General features: G+C 42.7%; 1 protein-coding gene across 1 annotated transcript; it reads left to right on the plus strand.

Annotated features, from left to right (window-relative positions):
• The first annotated feature begins 2,233 nt into the window (after window positions 1-2,233).
• On the plus strand, window positions 2,234-7,869 carry NPS (neuropeptide S). Its single transcript, XM_015406535.1, is given in 4 exon segments — window positions 2,234-2,241; window positions 2,323-2,404; window positions 7,695-7,714; window positions 7,716-7,869. Coding segments are annotated over 4 exon segments (264 nt in total).
• Window positions 7,870-24,351: the final 16,482 nt, after the last annotated feature.

The following is a 24,351-nucleotide window of genomic DNA, read 5'->3' on the forward strand; positions in this document are numbered from 1 at the left end:
GTTTTCAGCAGATGTCTTGATCGTGTCTGCTACCACAGTGTCTTATCTGGTCTATATTCTGCTTGAATTTGGTGTAGTGGTTAAGTGTGCAGACTCTAATCTGGGAGAACCCGGTTTGATTCCCCACTCCTCCACTTGCACCTGCTGATGTGACCTTGGGTCAGTCACAAGCTCTGGCACAGCTGTTCCTGAAAGAGCAGTTTGTGCCAGAGTTCTCTCAGCCCCACCCACCTCACAGGGTGTCTGTTGTGGGGAGGGGTGGAGAAAGGAGTTTGTAAGCCGCTCTGAGACTCCAAGTGAAGGGCGGGGTATAAATCCAATCTTGACGTCTTGGTTCCCAATTCAAGTCTTTGCAATTTATCAGTGGTACCAGAAGTTTATGATCTGTATATAGCTGGAAAGGCTCCAGACCATAAAGGCAGGGCTTTTTTTGTAGAAAAAGCCCAGCAGGAACTCATTAGCATTATAGGCCACACCCAACAGTAGAAATTCATTAGCATATTAGGCCACACCCCTGCCCCTTGGCTTGCCCGGGCACCCTGTGGCTGCAGAGAGCCCTGGCAAGCCCCCCCTTGTTTTTTTCTTTTAATAATTTTTCTTCATCCCGGGAGGGGAGGGGAGGGAGAGCTTGAGCTGTGGTGGGGCTCTGCCTTAATTGATATGGGGCTTTGCCCCCTAAAGCCCCACCACTGACTACGGCCCTGGCATGAAGCATACAGAATCGAAAAACATAATCTGTTCCTTTGTATTGGGCGTGTATAATAGAGTTTTCAACTATTCCTAGAGTGGCATGATGTTACTTCTGGATTTTACTCAGAAGTGACATAAAACCGGTGGGATAATGGCACTTTCCATGTCCTTGCCCTGTGCCTGCCACTGGTTGCCAAGTGGCTGGCAATCTATATAAGATGGCTACATGAGAAAGCAGATGCTTGTTGTTGATTCTGTCCCCTTAAGCAAGAGGCCTCTTGTCTTTTTCCTGCGGGTTCTCGTAGGCATAGGAATTGTCAGTCAATTAAACTGTCATACTGTCAAGCAGTTTACACACAGAGCAATAAAATTTGGATTGTCTATGGGCCAGACTAGATGAGATGCTATCCAAGGGTCCAAGCTGTGGATGCCGCTACCATTTTAAAGTAATTTAAATGCCGTGAGGGACTGATCCTGACTGGGCCCACAGCACAGCTGGCTGAGGTGCTCTTGTCCCCCCCATGCATTTTTAAGTGCTGAAACAGCTGTGGGGGTGCAGTTGTTTCAGAATACGAAAAGGTGTGTGTGTTTGGGGGGTACAAGAGCACCTCAGCCAGTTGTGCTATGGGCCCAGTCAGGATCAGACACTTGCAACATTTTTAAAGCATTTTAAAATGGCATCATTATTCATGGGTCTAACCCTGTGGACGCTGTCACTTCTTGTTTGGCCCTACGAAAAATACATGGAAGTGAAAGCTTCTGAAACTAATTTTTAAAAATTACTAGAAATACTACTAGAGGAACCATTGCCTCCATTTTAAATATGTTGAGCATGGCATGGCCAGAAAAGTTTTGCAGGGTCATAAAAGAGGAGGCTTCACTGAACGATGCCCATTTTTAAAATCTTTTGTTCAATGCATATTTAAACTCCTTCAAAACCAGACGATAAATCTGCTTTAACGTAGAACCTATTTAAACACTTGTCAAAGATGAGACCAAGAAAGTATTCATAATTCATAGCAGACCTAGAGTTTGAGTAGATTTAGTACTGTATGTGATGGCTAGTGAATGAGCATCAATGAGAAAACAAAAATACAAACCGTAAATTAAATCAGACTATGTAAAATAAACTTGTTTCTCTATATCTAATAGAATAAATGGAAATGACCTAGGTTCCCCCCCTCCCACAAGGCAGTGCATGTTGATGTACTTTAACATTAGACTTTTGACAATTTGTATCACAGAGAAATCCTGGCTGGATGTGAACGCTTTTAAAGGCCTTTTAATGGCAACCTTTTCAGTTCAGTCACTTGAGTAGTTCTGTGCGGGCAACAAGGATGCGTCCTTGCCATTTTTTCACTTAGCAAGAATAAAAGCCAACCAGCAACCAATTAGTCATACTTAAATGTGATTTGGTGACATTTTTGTTCCTGAACTCTTGGTATAAAATGGTCATTTAGGGAATAACTTGTGAGAAAGATAAGGAATGTTGTTCTATAACTGTGTAATTCCATTTACAATTGCAAGTTAAAAACCCCCAGAAATGATCAGGTAAATATATTAGCCATTTTTCTTTCAAAAAGTAGAATTGGATAAAAACTAATAGAAAATTAATACAAGTTTTTCTTGCAGTCTCTTCAGGCTAAATGTTATATTAATTCTCTGGATCTCAACAATGCATATGTGGAGGTGTTACCCTATCGTCTCTTCTACGGTAAGTAATAAACCATAATTATGTATGCAGATCTTATGTTATTTTTGTGAAATGGTGTTACTGCTTTAAAATAAGCCTTATTAAACATATTTAACACAAATCTTACTATCAAAGGTTTTTAAAGTACCTGTATTACAAATGGATATCTGAGGTGCCTGATTAAGCATTTTGTGTGTCTGCTAAAATTAGAACATTCCAGTTTTTGATTTGCATGGATCCAGATTTTTAATATAGGAATTTAATAGTTTGACATGAAAGATGCTGGTTTGCTAATTGAAATTTTTTTCTTTTAATAATTTTTCTTCATTATATCTATATTTCTTTATCTACTTACATGTTGTTTTCATGACTTGAAATTATGATACAACTTAAAGCAAACCATTATGCACCTGAAGATAGAAAGACATCAGCATCTGTAGTATTATATGAAGAAAAATGGATGAAAATTTAGTAAAGATGAGAGAATTTCTGGAAATTATTATCACAGTTTCAGATTCACTATATGTAAATAGCGGGCCCATTATTTGCAGCAAGAAAAACAAATTAGTCTATTCTAGATTTAGGACATTTAGATTTCTTAAGACATACTATTTTGACAATACTATAATACATGTAAGGGAAACTCATTTTCTTTTAGCAGTCTCTTGAAACATGTACTTAAGCATCAGGGACACATTTATGTCCTTTTGAACTCCGTGATTCGAAAGTTTTAAGTCAAAACTCTAAAAAATTTCCTTGAGATTGTTCATGAAGTTGGATCACTGGTACATTACTCGGTGCTCTATTATATAATCTAAACAAAAATTTTGTGAAATGAGTAAAGTATAGGTCATATTCAGCGGGACTCTTCACATGTTCTTGTGTTCTTAAGTGATAATTAGAGGCATCCCTCAGTAAGCATTCAATCTGGGTCTGTAATTCTTATCCTAACCTTCTATCAATTACCCTATGACTAACATAGATGGGTCTGTATTGTTCCTGTACTGGCTTTCAGGAGGATACATATTCCAAAAACATTCTGGAGCCACTAATACACTAACCACCATTTTAAAGTATGGCTAGAGTTAGACTGGTGTATATAAATTTTACTTACAGGGCACATTTTAAATATTTTAAACAAACAAAAGTCTTATTATTTCAATAAAGTTCTATATATTAATCACTAAAGGCACAGGGGGCAGGAAAAATAACAATTGGTCAGGACAGATATGTTACTTAACTATTGTTGCATAACAGAATGTTTATCAGATAGGTAGAACATGCATTGCATTTGAAGAGAGAATAGGTATAGAAAAAGTCTCCTAGAACACATTGGCTGGTTTCTTAATGATGCTCATCAGCTTGCTCTCTTGAAAATCTTAGGGTTAGTGTTTGATTTCTAGGTAGCTTGTATCCAACAGGGTTTTTTTTACATCACAGTGATATTTTTGTTGTTGTTGAGTTGCACAGTCGAGTCCGACTCTTCGCGACCCCATGGACTAGATCACGCCAGGCCTTCCTGTCTTCCGCCGTCCTCTGAAGTTTGTTCAGTGTTTTAATTAATAAAACATATCGGCTGTACGAGTGGAACCTATTAGTATGCCATTTATCTTATTGACATGAACTTTCAATTAACCTTTCTCTAACAGTCATTTTCTGTTTTGTACAAGAATTATGTTTTTTCTAGACTATTGATTAGTGTTCATCCATTTTTAATAGATATGTTTCCTTACAGACTTCACTGTGGAGATAAGAAATGTTAAATATATTCATTTGTATTCTTCTTCCAACATGCCTGTTATCTGTTTGCCTTTAATATACATTTTAAGAAGGTTCGGTTATTAATTAGTTATAAACCCTAATTGGTTATTATGTGACTAGAAACTCAGGGTTATTTGAATTAATAAGTTACAACTGCACCATGGTTCTATATGGAAATAAAGTAAAATGTATGGATATAGAAGCTTTGTCCAGGATAGGTCAGAATCCTTGAGATTGTTATGGGGTAGTGTTTTAAATTGGATCCTCAGAGGTCTGCATTTTTTTATTCGGTATTTTTTGGTTCAGATCTATTGGTCCCAAAATAATTTCAGTATTTCCGAAAAACCCAGATCCCAATACTGATATGGTATACAGATCTGGGATTTTTTTGGAAATCATGTTTTTTTTTTGGGGGGGGGGTCCAATAGACCTGAGAAGAAAAATACTGGATTTTTTTTTTTAAGCCAGCTCGATCCTGGGGCTAGCTTGGCTCCTTCTGCAGTGTGGTTGAAACGGTGCCACAGGAGAAGTCAGCTCCAGGATCTTCGTTCCATGGGAAGATTGCTCCCCAAGGCATGCAGATCCTGGCTGGGATGCCTTCTCCTGCAGCGTGCTTTAAATTATGCTGCAGAAGGAGCCAGATCCAGGATCTGTGTGCCTCCGGGAGATCTCTCTCTGAGGCACGCAGATCCTGACTGGGACAGCTTCACCTGCAGCACAGTTTAAACCATGCTACAGAAGGAGCTAGACCCAGGATCTGCATGGCTCTGGGAGATCACTCCCTGAGGGACATACCGTATATCCTGGCTGGGACAGCTTCTCCTGCAGTCCAGTTTAAACCAGGATGCATGAGGAGCCAGCTCCTGGATCTGCATGCCATAGGCAGATCGCTCCCCAAGGCACACAGATTCTGGCTGGGATGGTTTCTCCTACAGCTTGGTTTAAACCAGGCTGCACAAGAAGCCAGCCCCAAGCTAAGCTGGTGAGAACAGTCTGCTCCTCCTGGCACAACCCATCCTGATCCTTGGGCTGTCTTCTTTAAAGGGACTGTAGTAGAAACCTGACAAACAGCTGAGAGGCAACAGCAATCTGCTCCTGCTTCTGCTCTGTTATTTGATATACCAATAATTCCCAAAAATATCAAGGGATTTTGGGGGGATTTTTTTTCCAGTTTCCCCAAGAAAACCTAGATACATTTGGAAAGCCAAAATATATCTGAAAATACCAATAAGGTGTTTTTTGGGTATATTTTTGCTTCCCTACTCCACATTACTAGGACGGGTCCTGATTAATCTTCAGCTCTTAACATGAAGAGCCCAAATACCTCAGTTGCTTTGGAAGCCGACTTCACTCAGTTGTTCATCTGGTACACACTAGTGGGCTAGATGATGCTATTTTTAAAAAGCTAGGTAGAAAACTGGGGATGTATGTCCCCATAAACAACTCAGTTTTTTAAAGGATTCCCAGCCCCCCCCCCCGGCCACCAGCACGGGATAGGGGGGTAGGGTGGCCAGGGTTGAGAAACTCCTGGAGATTTGGGGATGGATTCTAGGGATTACAGGGACCTCTTTGGGGTACAATGCCATGTAGTCTACCCACCAAAGCAGCCATTTTCTGCAGGGGAACTGATCTCTATAGTTGGGAGATGTTCTGTAATTTCAGGGGATCCCCAGGTGCCACCTGGAGGCTGGCATCCCTAGTTCTGAACTGTATCAGAGTTGGCAGTACGCTACCATGCCTGCTTCACTAGTTTCTTCACAGGATGTGTCTTTCCTTCCCTTTGTCTCTAAGCATCCTGATTGCCCCATACAAGGAAGCCAAATATTGAGAGTTTCTGTCTTCACGCAACAGTTGGTTGTCCTTCAGCTTCCACCCTGAGGCAGCTCCACCCGAGCCCCAAATGTGATCACAGCAGCACATCTTGCTTCTCTCACTGTTGGATAGTTTTTAATGTGAGAGACTAAGTGCAGTCATAAGCAGAGTTATATTCTTCCAAGCCCACCGACTTCAGTCAGGGCCATAGCTAATGAGGAGTGTATGGGGTGATGCCTTCTCCTGACTTTTAACGCCCCCCCCACTGAATCTTAGAGCCTGCCCTGCCTTTCTTGCCAGCCAGACAGGCCGAACACTTCTTCCCCCAGGAGACCAGGGCCGGGGGTCTTTCCTGGCATGGGCAGGGAAGTCAAGATTTAAAGCACACAGAATTGCAGTGACTCCCCTGGGCCAGCCTCCATGGGAAGAGCTCTGGGCAGAAAGTGGTGCAGGGCTGGGCTGTGGCAAGATTGAGCCAGCGGTGGAGGCAATCTGCCTGACGCAGACCCTCAAGGGTGGTAAGGGGTGGGTGGGATGGGGCTCAGGGCCCAAGGCCAAAGAGCACACTGGGGCCTGCTGGAACCTGGACCCATTGGCAGGGGCATTGGGGGCCCCATGGGCACCAAGATTGCTTGGGAGGGAAATCCCTCCACATGATCCAACACCATTTCTCCCATTCCTCAGCAGACGCCCCTCATAGCCAGTGAGTACACCCCTAAAGGATCAAAAATGGGGCACAACACAGGACTTATCTCTAAAACTCTCCGTGCACTCACCATCAGTACTAACCTAGCCTGGGCAATGTAGTCCCAACCAAGGAGACCATGCTGTCCACTGCTAGCATACAGTGCTCTCGGGAGGACTACAACTCCCAGCATTCACTTGAGAGTTCTTCTCATGATATAAAGGGGCAGAGGAGGAGACAACCCTTGTAGAAGAATTTTAGAGGGATTTTGTTTGTAGAGAAATTTTTAAAAGACCAAGAGAGACTTGTGGCTGGGCTCTGCCATGGTGGCTTCTCTCCCTCTTTTATTTTTATTATTTTGTGATGTCAGAAGTGATGTCATGCCTGCTGTGCACCGTGCCCCAATGAAGATCATCTAGCTATGGTGCTGACTTCAGTGGATTTACAAGGGTGACTAAGTTCAGGATCACACTGTTAGGGTCCAGTCTCTGACCAGCACAAGAGACAGTTTTGTCAGCTAGGGCATGCTGCTACTTTCAGCCTAATCCATTTCAATTGTTTGTTATTTAAAGGATGTATTATGAACCTTTATTTGCCCTTCAAACTGGGTAGGAAAGGGAAATACCTAAAGCCTCATTGACATGTAGCAATAGCACACTTTGATCCTTGGCTGTTGAAATTTTCCTGTCAGCACCACTGAAATTACTATTAAACAACTAGTCACAAAAACTCAGTTTTTGGCATCAGCAATTGTACACCCTCTTTTAAAAGGAAAACCAGAACAATATAGGATCATTCATATTAGCTTACTTCTGAGAATAAACCCAGCTACAATAGCAGCAGTCCTACCGGTAAATTGTGCTTTCATGTCCATGGACCTCATAAAAGCCTGACATTCTAAATCTATAATCTAGAGATAATACAAATTCATCTGTGTCTTTGGAAGCCTAAATGGGTCTGAGCTTGTCATAAATGTAGATATCGTTAATGCCTTGTCTATATTTTTCTTCCCAAATCTTTGGACCAATAATCCTTTTTTATTTGAATTGCCAGCTGTCTGGGAAATCTGATTATTGACCTGCTGAACCGTTGCCTAGCCAAGGTGGATGGGTCTGAAGAGCTGGCGTTGCTAAAGCCTTTCCTGGAGAAGACGTTTATTAAAAGGTCTTTTCGAAATGGGGTTGGATCAGGAATAAAAAAAAATTACTTTCAAAGAACAAAGTCATAATAGACCTATACATGAAAAAAACACAGAAGCTTAACTGGATGTGGTAAAAATTGTTTGTGGTATATTTCAGATGATGAAACGAATAGAGACAAATTTATCAGTGTGTTCATAATGTAAACCGATCTCTATTTGAAAAGGTGGAAGCAAATATAATTGTTCAAAATAGGCATTTCTTTCAGAGTTACAGAGTATGCATGTTATTGTATTGATATGTTTTTAACACAAAAATAGGCCCCATCGTTTGAATATGTCTCGAAGACAGCATCTGAATATGTTCATCTTCTTCAGTTTAAAGAAGTATGTTTCTGAGTTTTGCTGACATGATTCTCATTTACACGACAGTTTTGTAGCATAATCTCATTTATTGAAAGCCCTAGGCATTGGGATAAATGGAAGCTGTGTGGGCCTAAAGGGAACCAGTAGTCTACATTCACATAATGGTAGCTCACCTTTTCATAATACAGTTTCTATGAGGAAGCAATGGACAATTCAGTCAGCAATGAGCCATGTAAATTCATCTTGTGGACTCCTTTGTAAAGTATTGTACAGATCATGTACCTCTTTAACAGGAAAGATACTTGTCTTCTAGAGTCTCTAAAATTAACGCCATATATGTGGCCTCAAATTTCTTTATAACAGTTATATAAATTACCTCCTCAGAAATAACACTCTGGGGATATGCCATTAGTTTTTTGCATGCTGTACTAGGAAATCTAACAAAATCAATGTAGAAGTGACATTCTCTTTGCTTTGGTTCATTAAATTATGCAACAAATGTTGGTTGAGATGAGCCAAACATTACATCCAATGAGCTTTTGTTCATTTTTTTTTTTTTTTAAAAACCCCTAAGTCTGTGCAATGATGGAAAACATTCTTTACTTTTTTAGGTCTTAACTTTTATTTCTTTGCTGTACAAAAATAGACCTGGTTAGCTGTGCAGTCGCAAAACATTGCAGATTTTGTCAACAAGGAAAGGTCATCTGCTGAGTTACATTTATTTGTGCGACTTTTACCTTGTGGCCATTTTGTAGGAGAAGTGATGTAACAAACTCAGTGTGCTGGCATTAAGATGTTACAAGGATTTGACTGCATGCAAAGAAAAAATATCAGTCACTGTATGGATAGTTTAGAACATATAATTTAAATGTCACAAACAAATAAATTAGCAAAAGGAGATGTAGAGGCTGAATAATAAAGTGAATCTGTCTGAAGTACAATAAAAGAAACAGCATCGTCAATCTGTTTTCATATGAATAAAACCGATGTACATGATCAGTGGTGGACATCTTTTGTGGGAGAACATACTAACAATGATGGCAGATGTGTGATTAATTTGGGGGTAGTTTGGCAGGATCTTTGGTAAATTTTAGAGTGCAGAGCTCCTCTAGTGTATATTGACTAACAGGGTATAACTAAGATTCAGGGGGGTAGCCGTGTTCGTCTGAAGCAGCAGAACAAAGCTTGAGTCCAGTGGCACCTTTAAGACCAACAAAGTTTTATTCAAGGTACAAGCTTTTGTGTGCAAGCACACTTCTTCAGATACAACTAAAACACAGAAAACATTGGTCTCGAACTTCAAGCCTTTTTACCAGTCATTATTTTGGGAAGACAATTAACTCCGGAATTCCCCCCGCTTTCGAGCCCCAATTTCTGCTCCTGCAGAATCGGGGCCTGGGGGAAACCCCACCCCCGCGTTCGCGTCACCCGGAAGTGACGTCGCATGCTGGGGGTGGGGCCACGCCATTTGAGGGGAAAACAAAGAGTTGTTTCCCCCTCAAATGGCGTGGCCCCGGCCCCAGCGTGCGATGTCACTTCCGGGTGACGCGCACGCGGCCGTCTAAGACGCCGGCCAGGAGCCCCCTGCTCCCGGCCAAAAAACATTTGGCAACCCTAAAGACAGACCTTTCTACAAACCTGAGAAAAGCCCCAGGTTTGCAGAAAAATCTGAAATCTAAAAATACCGGAGGCTTAACCTCCCCCAATAATAGAAACTGTATCTGTAGCTTTAAAAAACAGATACCCTCAGTGTCTATTGCTAGGCAAAAACAACAGTATCACCAGCCTTTAAACCTTGCTTTCTGTCGGTAAAAGGCAGGGTCCTTTCCTGGCCTATTTTGGCCTTTGAGGGAGTACTCATTGGGGCTTGATACCACCCACCTTATATGACCTACCCAGAACTGGTGCTTGATACTGCTCAAAAGAGCCACCATACAAAATAGTGGCTAGTTTCATACTAGGATCTGGGAGACCTAGGTTCAAAAGTTCATTTTGGCATGGTGGTCCTTGAGTCAGGGTCAGGAAGCAATCCTGGAGGATTTTTGTCATCTTCTGGACATGGAACAGCGGTCACTGCGGGTGTGGAGAGGGCGGTATTTGTGAATTTCCTGCATTGTGCAGGGGGTTGGACTAGATGATCCTGGAGGTACATTCCAACTCTATGATTCTATGAGTGACCTTAGACTTGAATCCCCAATTTCAGCTTGGGAATTTGCTGGAGATATGGGGGTTAGGATTTTCTCCAGGATCTCTGTAGCCTGGAGATCAGTTGTAATTTTGGGAGATCTCCAGGCCTTCTTTGGAGGTTGCCAACCCTACTACCCATGCACCAGCCACCCCACCTTTACCTGCTGCCCCCCCATCTTAAGCACTTTCCCTCCCTCTGACAGCCTGATGGTAAGGAGAGAAGGATGTAGGAAAAGAGCGTCCCCTTTGGGGGGGACTTTCAGGGAAGGGAGAGAGGAAACAGTGGGGGAGGGGGAAATGAGATGCCCCCACAAGTCATTGCAGATCTCCCACTTGTCTATTTCTAAGCCAGGAACTTTTGCATAGTAGGAGAGTCTCAGTGTAGGGGAGAGACAACATGAAAATGTTCTAAGTAAATGAATAAACAAACAATGTCCTGAATCCAACTTTGTGATATACAAAAATCAGTAAACATGAAATAGCACTGGATGCTAGGGTTGGATGCAGGCTCAGTTTGCATAAATGAAGCGCAGGGTGTGGGTGTTATTTATTATATAACATAAAATCCATCACAGCCATACTAAGCTCAGTCTGCATAAATGAAGCGTAGGGTGTGGGTGTTATTCATTATATAACATAAAATCCATCACAGCCATACTCAAGGTTAGAATCTGAATGAGATCAACTTAAGCAGTCTTTTAGTTAGTAGTTTTGAATTGCCAGTTGGGTGGCTTTTCAGAACTGCCCATTTTGATGGCCCTCACCCCCTTTTTCAAACTTTCCTCATGATGAGCTGGATTGCAAATATGGTCATATGGGGTACCATTCCGATGGAACATACATATTTAATTGTCATCCAGATCTTTCCATCAGCCTTTAGTGTTTCTGTATGTTAATGAAAAATTACTCTCGTAATGCTATATTCACAACCACTAAGGCCTTTTCCATAATATTAGAACAACATAACCACTAGGCTTGCTGTTTCCAGAAGTGCTGTGACCTTGACAAGGGAAGTAACAACACTGATTGATTTGATGTGATTTGCAGTTCTAATGGTATGGGATGGAATCCACTGAAGACTAGTACTCATGCTGCTCCCGTAATTTAAATACAGTCCCTAACATAGAATAGGAAATAACCATTTATATCCTCCCATAAACATTCAGTAAAGGATGGGGGAAATTGGTTTTTTTTTTAAGCCACTGTTATACCACCTTGATTGTAAATATGACAGGGTGATTAAAAGTGGAGACTAGAATGCTCTGAAAGTCAGTAAATCAGGCTCCAGGAGAGCATTAATCAAACCAGTTCCTGGACACAGCTGGAAGTGATTGATCTGCACTTAGCAGGTCTTCAGGTCAGACTCTGCAAGTTGGGTTGTTGTCAACCACTCTTCTAATGCTCTGCTTACAAGTAATGATACAAACTTTACACTGCCCTTTACACTGCATACCCACCCTGATACAGCCTAGAAGTTTCACTTTCCATAGTATTTCAGATGGCAAGCACACTCTTTTCTGTTTGCATGAATTGGGCCTAAATACAAAAAAATAAATGAAAAGAATAATTCCTCTGAAGCAACAACAAGGGAAATAGGGAGAAGGGATATTATACTTCTCGCAGAGTATTGGCAAAAGAGGCAATTAGATAACTTGATGTAAAAGCACATTATTTACTTACAAGATTGAAATTAGTTATTGTAATGGCATACAGCGGGCCTGATGATTACCAAGCATATATTTAAAAAGAGGTTCTTTCTGTTTAGATGCTAATTTGCTTTTATTTGCATATATATGGGTAATTTAGCATCACAAACCACTGTAAGCATAATAGGAAATAGTCTCTTGCCACTTTTAGATCTAAATATCATTTTGATTGCAGGAAAGAAGAAGACAGATGTGAAAAGGGTATATTACTTATTATTAGCATAATAAAATACAAATAAAAATCACTGAGCAGAAAAAACTGGCACAACTATTAAGAAACTGCGATATAAGGAAAATAAAAATATAACTTACTTTGTACACCAGACTTCAAAGTTTACTATAGGATATATTTCTTAAAAGAAAAATGTTTGTATAAAGGCTCGTATAGAAAATAGGATGATGGAGAAATGTCTCAAGCATGTTAACGGAAAAGAAGTCCATTTATTTCCCTGAACTTGATTCCAAGTTGTCACATATAGCTCAATCCTTTAATATTTACCTGGAAGCAAGTACCACTCTGTTGAGTGGGGCTTAGGGTCATCAGCTCCAGGTTGAGAAATCCCTGGATATTTGAGGGTGGGTCCGAGGGAGGGCAGGGTTTGGGGTGAGGAGGACCTCAGCATGGTATAGTGCCACAGAGTTCACCCTCCAAAACAGTCATCTTCTCCAGTGCTCTGTATTGTGGAGAGCATTTATAATTCCAGTAGATCTCCAGTCTGAACCTTGAAACTGGTAACTGTAGCTTGTTCCTAGGAAAGTATGCCCTAGGCCCCGGTCACACGGGCAGGAAACTGCAGAGGAGAAGCGTGGCTGTTTGCTCTGGGGCAAACTACTGCGCAGTTACGTGATCAGACCTCCTGTGGAGGTACCGTGGAGGTTCCGTGGAGGTTCCATGGCAAGGGAGAGGTGCCGATCACAGGACAAGCCGGCGCTCAACAAAGAAGCGCGCGCCGCGGCAAATTGTTTTTTATTTTTGTGTACATGACAAATGCGCATGCTCCGTTGGGTGCGCATGCGCATCCACGGAGACGTGGGGAAAAAAAAACACCTTATTTGCAAGGGGACATGGGCGGGCGCCGGATGCCACCGGAAACGCGATCAGACGCCCGCCCTTGCCCCGCAGTTTCCGGAAACTAGTACCTCCAAGGTACTAGTTTTTTGCCACGCAGTTTCGGCTGGAAGCCTCGGTTGAGCCACGGGAGTGCTACGCTTCCCAGATGTGCTGGTGAGATCGCGCCCGGAAACTCCGGCTGTCTTCCGTCTCACTTGTGTGGCTTCTGTTACGTGTGAAGTATGCCCTAGATTTCTGGTTTAGAAGCACTGTCTGAGACCTGCTTCCTACATGAAGCATGATGACAAGATGGGCTGGGCAAATTCAGGCCGCAGGTGGGGGGAATACAATTTTATTGCTGTCCTGCATTAAAAAGAACTCTCTTGATGGGAAGAAAAATAGCATGGTAGGGCTGTTGTGCTAGGTGTTTGTTTACAGGGATATATGCCTATAGAGTAACATTCATTAGAGCAGTGTCACTGCTGTGGGACAAGATGGTAACAGTCTCTCTTCCGAATTCTTAACTTTTCTCCCTTTCTTTGTTCCCAGTGTACCCAAGGGTAATTTGAGCTGTAAAACTTATGGATTCATATATTATGCAAAACAAGAACCTAACATTAAAGTGCTACGACACATTAGTGGTATATACAACTGTATACAAAAACACACTTTCATCTTCCAACTATATGCAAAAATCTTTGCACATTTTGCCTGCTGATCATCTCTCATCCTGATAGAAACCCGGCTGCACCTGCAAGGATTGCTGCAGTGGGCTAACTGCCAGACTGCTGCACTGGAGGAGCTCAGCAACGCCAGAGGTGAGAGGTCTGGCTGCTACCACACCCCAAACAGACATTTTGCTGCACCTGGGGAAAGACCACTCAACAATAATATTTGCTCTTTTCAATCTTTATTGAGGGGAGATCTATTCATCTTTGCCTTGTATTGGATTAGAAGAAAAGACTGCCCCCCCCCCAACTTTGAGTTCTTAAACAGTGGATTGGATGAAGCCAGCTTTTTCACTATCTTACCCAACTGTCCTCCTTACTACAGCCCTATCCCACGTGGCTTTTGTCCACGGATGTCCCAAGATTCCCAGCGTAGTCTTTTATGGGTGGTCAAAGGGGTTCCCTCCTCCTTTTCCCCATCAGTAGAAAATAGGGCCTGGCAACCAGCAGGGGACAAGGGAGGGGCACCAGTGCTTTGCTTCTGAGAAAACTTGGAAGTAACATCATGCTTCTCCTCCAAATTTTCCCCAGAAGTAATATCATGCCTTTGGCCTGACAGCCATTTTTCCCCCCTCCCACCACTTCTCTGAGCCACTGTTTTGAAATGGGAGCTGCTGCCACTCCAAAAGAAGAGCTGCTGCTGCTGTGGAGCAGGAGCCTGGCAACTCTGGGACTTGAGGCAGAAGATAAGAGGTATCATTTCAGCCAACTTCTTATAGGTATGGTTGCCAGGCTGTGACTGGCACCCACTGGGAGGTTCATGAACGTGGCCATGAGTAGGGATGGACATGAACCAGCTCACAAACTAAAGTTCATGATGAATTTTGGCTAGTTTGCACTTAGTAAAGTCAAGTTTGTGGCAGGTCACCCAGCCACAAACATTCCATGAACTTTCAAGATGTTTGTGGAGGTTTATGCCAGATCCTAAGTAGAGATATTTCCGGACAGACTTTCTCTGTTCAATCAAAATGTTCGCATAACTTCAAAGCAAGAACTTGGAGAGCATGTAGAGGAGCATCCGGAGGAGGTCCCCCTGCAACTTTGATGTCTCTAGCTTGCACAGCATCCCCTCTATACACTCCTGAACCTTGGACATTTTGACAGGTGCAGGGTCAGGAGGTTCATGGATGTATAGAATGGATACTATGCAAGCTAGGGACATCAGACTTGGAGGGCATGTAGAGGAGAAATGAGAGTTTGGTGTCTCTAGATTGCACAGGATCCATTCTATACACTCCTGAACTTTGGACATTTTGACAGGTACAAATTCAGGAGTGTACAGAATGGATCCTGTGCAAGCTAGAGACATCAAACTTGGAGGGCATGTAGAGGAGAAATGAGAGTTTGGTGTCTCTAGATTGCACAGGATCCATTCTATACATGCCTGAACCTCCTGAGCCTGCGCCTGTCAAAATAACTGCAGTGGTCAGACAGTCATATCCCCAGAAAGCACTTTCCTAGGGCACCTTCTTCGGGGCATAACTCGGACCCTGTAAATCCAATCCTCACCAAACTGGGAGGGCAGGTAGAAGAGAATCAACTGGAAATCCCCTGTGAGCTTGGTGTCTCTAGCACACTAGAGGACCATTCTACCACCTCACAAACCTCATGAACCAAACTGGTTTGTGAGGAGGCTAAAAGTTCATGATGGTCTGTGCTTCACGAATGGGGCACTCCACAAACCAAATTGAACCGCATTTTTCTGGTTCGTGCCCATCCCTACCCATGGGGGGCCATGATGTCCTGTGTGCATCTATGTCAGGTCCTGGGGCAAACACGAAGTGATGAAGGATAGCTCTAGGAGGCCATAGCTGGAGGCCTGGCAGCCCTAGGAACCAGTTTGGTATAGTGGTTAAATGTGTGGACTCTAATCTGGGAGGACTGGGTTTGATTCCCCACTCCTCCACTTGCAGCTGCTGGATGACCTTGGGAAAGCCATAGTTCTGTCAGAGCTGTTCTCTCAATGACAGTTCTGGAAAGAGCTGTCTCAGCCCCACATACCTCACAGGCTGTCTGTTGTGGGGAGGGGAAGGGAAAGGAGTTTGTAAACTGCTCTGAGACTCTGAGTGAAGGGTGGGGTATAAATCCAATTTCTTCTTCTCTTCTTCTTATATTGGCTTCCTTTCATCCTTGCTTCTGAGAAACCAACATTTATTTTAAAGAAGTTTTTATACTTTCCTGAAGTGCCAGTGTGCTCATGCAAAAGCAGCTTTCAAAAAAAAACTTAAATGAACACAGAAGAGCTCTTTCTTAATTATAACCTGCTGAAGCACTAGTGCATTTCAACAGGTTTTTTAAAAGTATTTAGCAAATGGTAGTGGTAGTGATAGAGAGACTAAGTATCTGTGAGGGAAAATGTTTATTCCTTTGTAGTTTTTCCAAAATGTTGCTTGGTTCCTGGAGCACACTCACATTCTAGTGGAATTAGAACAATAATAATTTTGAAAATGCCTTTTCTCCAAAGGAAAAATATGTTTAATTTTTTTAATGTTACTTTTTGCAAGAGTTCATCAATTTATTATGTGTTCAAATACTGGAAATAAAAGAAAGATTCATGGGTTTGGTGTCAGACAAGGGTTTCTGACCCACCACATCTTTGCAAGGATGATTTGATTCCCCATCCCCTGACCTGGGACCGTGGAATAAATCCCCTTCTGATAGTTTGACCGAACCTGGGTTTTGACTCTTACACATGCAGTAGAGCATACCAATAAAGCAACCAGCTTTATTGAAAAGATTAAACAAGAGGTTCAGGCTTAATTATAAGGCAAGAATAAGCAGGTGCAATGAAATAACAAACTATGGCTCTGGTCACACGGGCTGGAAAATGCCCCAGAGCAAAATAACGTGCGGCTGCATGATCAGATGTCTGGTTGAGGTCCCGTCGAGGTCCCGTAGTTAGGGGGGAGGTGCCGATCACACCACAGGCAAAGAAGTGGGGCGGCGCGGCAAACAGGGTTGTTGTTTTTTTAAACTGAAGTGTGCGCATGCTCTGTTGGGTGCTTGTGCGCATCCCATGGAGACTTAGGGAAAAAAAACCTTTTTGCGAGGGGACATGAGCGAGGGGATGCCACCGGAAACACGATCAGATGCCCGCCCTTGCCCCGTGGTTTCCAGAAACTAGTACCTCGGAGGTACTAGTTTTTTACCCCGCATCTTCGGCGGGAAGCCTTGGGTGAGCCACGGGAGCTCTACGCTTCCCAGATGTGGCGGTGTGATCACGCCCGGAAAATCCGTCTATCTTCCGTTTCTGTAGCATGGCTAATGCTCCGTGTGATAGCTCCCTAACACATTTACATACATGAAGACAAGCAGGTTACATCTTCAAATCAGCATAGGAAACAAAGCAGCAGAGAGGAGATGCAGCAAGATAGTCCCTGGCCCATTACTCGTCCTGATGGTATTATTGGGCCATGCTTGGAAAAGGTTGTGCCAGACGGTTATAAGCTAACTTTACAGGAAATTGAACCACTGACCCCCCTAACCAATATAAGGCAATCAAGAACATGATCCAAAAGATGGTTCTTGAAGAGGAGCAAGACTCCTCCCTCCCATCTGACATAGCTTAAAGTACTTAAGGCAGATCACTTTGAAATCTTAGTTTGGGAACAGCGGAAGAGTGGTAAGTATCTGATATGGAACTCTTCCCATGTTATTCTTTAACACTTGGATGGCACATTAGAAAACAGGTTATTGCTGTACATTTATGACATGGCCAAATGCTGATGTTTAAACTGTCAGGTTGATTGATACAGAGGTGACCATTTCTCTCGACAGTTGGATCCAGACTAAATTGATTCCCCCTTCCTGTTGCAAACCCTCCTCGTGTAATTTCTCAGGGTTCCCTATCCCCCAGGAGTAGAGTTGCCAATTCCAGACTGGTAAAAGCATGGAGAGTTTGGAGGTGGAGCCTGGGGAGGGCAGGGTTTGGGGAGGTGACCTCACTAAGGAATAGTCCACCCTCCAAAGCAGGCACTTTCTCTACAGTCTGGAGATCTCCAGGCCCCTTCTGGAGATCAGCAGCCCTATCCAGGAGCATTTCATGGAGATCGGTGACCTGCAGTGGGAGTGAAGAAGCAGCACTTCCCATTCTGCCATTTGAAAATTTAGTCTGGATCTAACTCATGGCTCTATTAAAAATCCCTGTAAAATGGAACCAAATGAAATCCAGCATAATCCCATAATCCCTCTTTCCTGAAAGTGCACCCCCCTGCCAAGTTATCTTGCTTAAACCCATCCAAATGGAATGATAGAACACTAAAGCACAGGAGCAAGCGTAGGGCTAAGGAATGAGGGAAAAAATGAAAGTACAGAATCAGTATTGCACTAAAATCAAATTTCAATTTAGAATACAAATCATGAAATGAAATTAAAAATGTTACATTAAAAGAATCTCAATGTAAATATAAAGGATGCAAGATGGTGAAAGAAAATTAATTTAAATGTAAGTAGTATATTCCTAATTGCTATCCCATTAGAGCTCACTGGACTGTGAGAGTCTCCTTCACGATGTCAGCCTTAATGAGCATCTCTCCAGTGTTATGACAAGCAACCTGTTTTACTAGACTGCTCTTTTTGGCTTGTATGGCAGGGGTTAGTTGTAGCCTGTTACACAGGTTGTTCTTTTCTTCTGGAAAAATGATTCTTGCTAGCCCACAGCCTGGTGAGAGTCATGGAGTCACAAGTATATTTTATGTTAGTTGGCAATGCCTACAAAGTGTATCCCCTGAGCTACCACTTTATGTTTCACCATTTTAAATTCATTTTCATGTACAGAAACAGGGCCACACTTGTGTTGTGCTAGACACCATGACATGTCAGTAAGGAAGTTAGTGACAGAATTAGACAGGAATTGCCAGGGAGACAGCTATGTTCTGATACAAAGAAACTGTCAGCCAGAGAGTTTATATGATTTTTTTTGTCCGCTAACTATGCTGCGTCTGCTGCTGCTTCTTCTTCTTCCTCCTCCTCCTCTATACTGAAGGAGCATCTCTGACATATCACACAACATATAGTTCCAATCATTTCTTTCTACCCTGCATTACCTCAAAAAAATAAATAAACAAGCTGCCACTTGCTGGTTCCACATTTAGAAGAAGAAGAAGAGTTGGCTTTATACCCTGCCCTTCACTACCCAAAGGAGTCTCAGAGTGGCTTACAATCACCCTCCCTTCCTCTCCCCACAATAGACACCTTGTGAGGTGGGTGGGGCTGAGAGAGCTCTGAGAGAGGTGTGACTAACCAAAGGTCACCCAGCAGGCTTCATGTGGAAGAGTGGGAAATCAAACCTGGTTCTCCAGATTACAGTCTGCCGCTCTTAACCACTACACCAAACTGGCTCTCACTTTACAATCACTAACAGGGTTTAAAACCCAAACTTCACTTTAAAAATAGTGCATTGAAAAGGTAGGAAATCCCACACTACTCCTGTTGATTATTTTTATTTATTTATTTATTTATTGAATTTATATGCCTCCTCTCACCACCAGGCAGTCTCAAGGCAGCTAACAACAATTAAAACATTAAAATCTCAGTTTAAAACATAATACAAATAAAACTAAAAAGCAGCCCACATAACAAACCCAACGAACTAAAAGCCAAGTGGAAGAGCTATGTTTTGCATGGCCTGCATAGCCTAGATAAGTATATTATAAAAGTAACAGGTGGTCAAAAGTTTTTAAAGAGTAGTAAATCTGCATTGTGATTCTAAGTACATGGACATAGAATGCTATGGAGTTATAAGTCAGTCCTGGTTGATCTGTGGAAAGTAGTAATGACTCAGGCAGTGGACATGATTGTTCCCAAATGCCCAAATGTTCCTTGGCTTACTGAGAGTTTAGGATGATGTAATGGTGTGTGTGGGGGGGGAGCGCCTCTCTCAAGCATGATGAAGTCACTTCCAGGGAAAACCTAGATGTGACGGCAGTAGCTCTGGCAACCGTACTTTTAACTAAGGGGTTTTAAAATATATCTTTTAGCCATTTTATGGTCTGCTTCTGGCCTGAGGACCATTTTATCCAAATCACTTTAGGATGTTGAATGTATTTGTTATACCATTCTTATGTCCTGGCTTATTTTTAATTGCTTGTTTTGATGGCTCTATTTGTTTGTAATGGCTCTTTAAAATAAGGTTTAGTGGTTTTGTTTTATTGTTTTAATTGTAAACTAGATTGAACAGGACTCTGCTGAGGTGACATATAAATATTCCAGCTAAATAAATAACTTTGAAGGAAGATCCAAAATGTACTTTTTACAGTATGGTTGGCAGGATTAAGGAGATAAAAAATACTGCAGATTTAATAGTATTCCAGATACTATTCATGTGTTCATTCATCCATTTTATTCCATTGATAGATTACTTTAATACAATATATAGAAGCAAATGTTTGGGGTAACTGCTGCTATGATTTTTTTTAAAAACCGCTCAGCTGCTGATGAAACTTTCTTATCGAATTAAGCAGGAGCTGTGGTTTTGTTTAAGGCTAGAACATCAACCAGGAAATCAAACTGATTAATCTGCCTTGCCAACAGATAAACAGGTCAAGTACCTGCTAGGAGTGCCCTCTTTGAGCTATGGCTAGCTTGTAAACTGGCCCGTTCTTTACTATCTGCTGGGCAAGCCACTCTGATCCATGGTACTGTAACTAGGGGTGTGCACTTGGTAAAGCCAAACTGAAAAAAAATCGGTATTTGACATACCAAATCAGATTCCCTGATCTGATTTGGCTGCCTAATATAGAATATCAACCCCCCCCCCCGAAAATATTCAGGCTTGGGGGGGGATTTTTCCAGTATTACCGAATACAGGTAATACTGGGTTGGCCTTTGTCACAATGGCACTGGGTTCAACTAGTAGGTTAGCACTGGGTTCTGTTGATAGTTGCGTTGGTACTGGCTGCTAGCACTAGAACATTGCCCTGGTTCTGCCCCCTCAGTTTATAGTATACTTCATAGATTCTCAGGTTTGATCTCAGTCCTGTTGGGTTTTGGGACTGCCACAGTGGCATTGGTTCTGGTGGGCACATTGCCCTGGTTCTGCTGCTGGCCTTGCAAACATGCCCCCTCACACCACACCTCACCTCACAGTTTCTACTACAGAGATTCTCTGGGAGAAACTGCTGTGCTGTTGGTTTTATATCTGCCTGCCTTTCTCCCCTTCCATAGGAAACAATGGAGAATTGGGGGCACCCTCTTTGGATGCCCCTAGAATTGGACCCCCTGGTCCAATCTTTTCCAAATATGTGGGCTCTTTTGGAGAGAGGCTCCAGCAGCTACAATACAAATTTGGTGCCTCTACCTCAAACCCTCTCCCATCTATCCCCCTGAATACTCCTGAGAAGATTTTTGCCATTGACTACAATGGCCCCATAGGATATAATGGAGCCGAATATATTCGGTAATACTGAATATTTTCAGATACCAATACAATACCAGTATTGGTATTCAGGTATATTTGGGAATACCAGAAAAAAAATCTGCTTTATTATACCCAAATCAAAACAACAACAACAAAATGACACACACACCCGTACACCCCTCACTGTAATCTCCAGACTGGACTACAGTAATAGGGCTGTAAACTCTGAACTGTGAAATTCCTAGAGGTCTGGGGGTGGAACCTGGGGAGGGCGGGGTTCAGGGAAGGACTTCAAAAAAAAATCAGCAGGATATTATGCCATCAAATCCACTTCCCAAGGCAACCATTTTCTCCAAGGGACTGATCTCTGTAGTTTTATTCAGGATAGCATTTGATTAGATTAGCTTTTTTCTACTTATTAGCAGTTGTAAATTGTGATTTTAATTTCTGTTTTTTAAAATGTATTTTTGTATTTTATGTTTTTGTTGTATTTATATTGTAAGATCTTGAGTTCCAGAAGGCTGAAAGGCAGCTAATACATGTTTTAAATTATTTATATCAGATAAATAATCAGAGATTAATTCTTTACTAAATACAGTTCAAATACTCAGCAAAGATATAGAAATGGAATTTGGCCTTAAAAATGTGCAGCATTAGCACTGAATAGAGGAAAGACAATTGAATGAGAAGAAATCAAGATGCCAAACAACAACATCAAAACACTGAGATTTGAAGAAAACTACTAATATCTTGGAATTTTGGAAGCTGACAACATCAGCATCTTTACTTACCAAGCAAATTAGGTGGAAATGGTCTCCTGAAAGTTAAGCAAGCAGCTGAAGAAGAACAATGACCACTGAATACACCAAGAAAAGCAAAGCGAAGCTTCTCGCTGAAGTGTACAAGGCAGACTTATTTAAGGTTACAGAAACCAAAGAAGATCACAAAAAGATTGCAATCAAAATTCACTTTGATAACTGGAAACAAAAGCACTTGCATGGGCAATATTTGAAAGACAGAGAGAATAAAGATAATAGTGAAAATATCTGGAAGTGTCTCCAAAATGGGCACTTGAAGAAAGAAACGGAAGGACTCATTCTAGCCGCACAAGAGCAGGCACTCAAAATGAATAATATGAAAGCTAAGATTCAAACCAATGATAACAGCAAATGTTGACTTTGTAAAACAAAGAATGAAACAGTCAACCACCTGATTAGCACCTCCGGTAAAATTGTTCAAACTGACTATAAAGAACCTCACAATAGAGTTGTAGCTATGTTGCACTGGAATCTTTGCAAGAAGTATGGCTTACCATCAGCCAGAAATTCATGGGAGTACAAGCAGACAAGGTCATGGAGAATGATGAAACAAAGATTCTTTGGGACTTACAATTACAATCAAATAATCACCTTGAACATAACACCCCGATATCACAATTGTAGGGGGGGGGGAAATGAGAAATAGGATTTGAATCACTGACATTGCAATCCCAGGAGAGAACAGAATAGAAAAGGAAGAGCAGGAGAAGATCCTAAAATACCAAGACCTATGAATAGAGTCAGAGTCACCCTGGGAGAAGAAGGTTACTATCATGCCAGTTGTCATTGGAGGTGGAAACATCTGAACATTCTGGCCACTGAACATATAACACCAACTGAGCTCCAAAAGACACTGTTGCTTGGAACACTGCAATTCCCAAGAACTTGGCCAAATCTCGAATTGCAGAACACCATCTACCAGTCAAATAAATGGTGTGACTAACAATTCTTCATCATCATTGTTGTCTGGAGATCGTTGTAATTCTGGGGACGTTCCATGGCTTGTCCTTACAGTATCAGCCTCCCTGCTTGATTCCTGAAGCCGACGGTGTTCATGTTCACTTGGATGAACTGTAGTTCATTCCAGTCTGCTATGAGCATGCACCAGCACAATGAATTACACCAACTGATTGATGTCACTAACCGTATGGGTTCAAAAGCAGCACGGTTCAAAAGCACAGCACTCTGTGTAGTTGATTTAAAATGACACACAACCTTTCTGTTATGTTTATGGGTCATATGTCATCCAAGCAAGTCTGTACATTGTGAGCATGTGCCAATAGCAACAACCAATTGCTACCACGCAAAACTACTCTAAATCCTGTTTATTGTGAATTATGAGAAAATCATTGAGGTCAAAATATGAAATGTTTGACTTAACACAAAATGGCCATTGTGAACAAGTTTGAATGTTGGTTGCATTTTTGACAAGATCACAGCATTCTTCTTTGCTTAAAGTCCATTTCACATTGTCACCCTATCTTGCTTTGTCTCTGTATCTGCTCTACCTGCTTTTAATCAGGACGATAAATCCCGTAAAAAATTTCCTCTATTTCAGATAGGCCAGTAGCTACGGTGGGGCTTCCTGGGGCCCGGCTCCCTGACTTCCTGGCAAGGCCCCACAACTAGGTATTCACTCCAGGCCCCCCTGGAGGAGCCCCCTGGGCTGCCTGGAGGACTCCCCGCTGGAGCTGGTGGGGGCACGAGGCTCCTAGGCGAGGCCAGCAGTGCACTTGGAGAAGAATCAGGTTGCAGGCCGGCAAGGTGAGGCTGGCGGGAACTTGCACTCAGAGAAGAAGCTGGGGGCAGCATGGACCATGGAGGCAGCAGGAGCCAGGCTGCAGGGGACTGGCACTGAGGAGCCACATGCATCTTTCCATTGCCGCCGCCAGGGAATATGCCACCCACTCACCCGCAGCTGTCCTGGCGAAAGGAGAGAGGCTGGTGTGGGCATCTCCTTGGCTGGGACTTCACTTGGGATGGCAGCCATCAGATCCAGTGCCAGGGCCATGCAGCTCCCACCCCTCTCCCGCTGGCAGTGCTCAGGTAGCCTTGGCAGGTCATGGGGCTGGGGCAGGGGCACCATTGCCAGAGCCTCACCGGCAGCACCCACTTCTCCAGTGTGCTGCTTTTCACTTTGGGGCACTTTCCGAGGGCTGCTCCCCAGCAGAAGGACTTAATAAAACCTGGCCAGCTTTGTTTGATTTGGTGCCCTCCCCTTCCTCCTGGTGCTGGACTGGAGATGCTTGGCAGGGGTTGAACCTGGAAAGTTTGTCTCCGGTGCTTGTCTCAGAAACCTCATCTTTTGGCCACTGATGCTCCCCCCCCCAATCTCCCTCCTCATGCGCGCGCACACCCA

The sequence above is a fragment of the Gekko japonicus genome, unplaced genomic scaffold (assembly GCF_001447785.1).
Source record: "Gekko japonicus isolate JY-2015 unplaced genomic scaffold, Gekko_japonicus_V1.1 scaffold23, whole genome shotgun sequence".
Lineage (NCBI taxonomy): Eukaryota > Metazoa > Chordata > Lepidosauria > Squamata > Gekkonidae > Gekko > Gekko japonicus.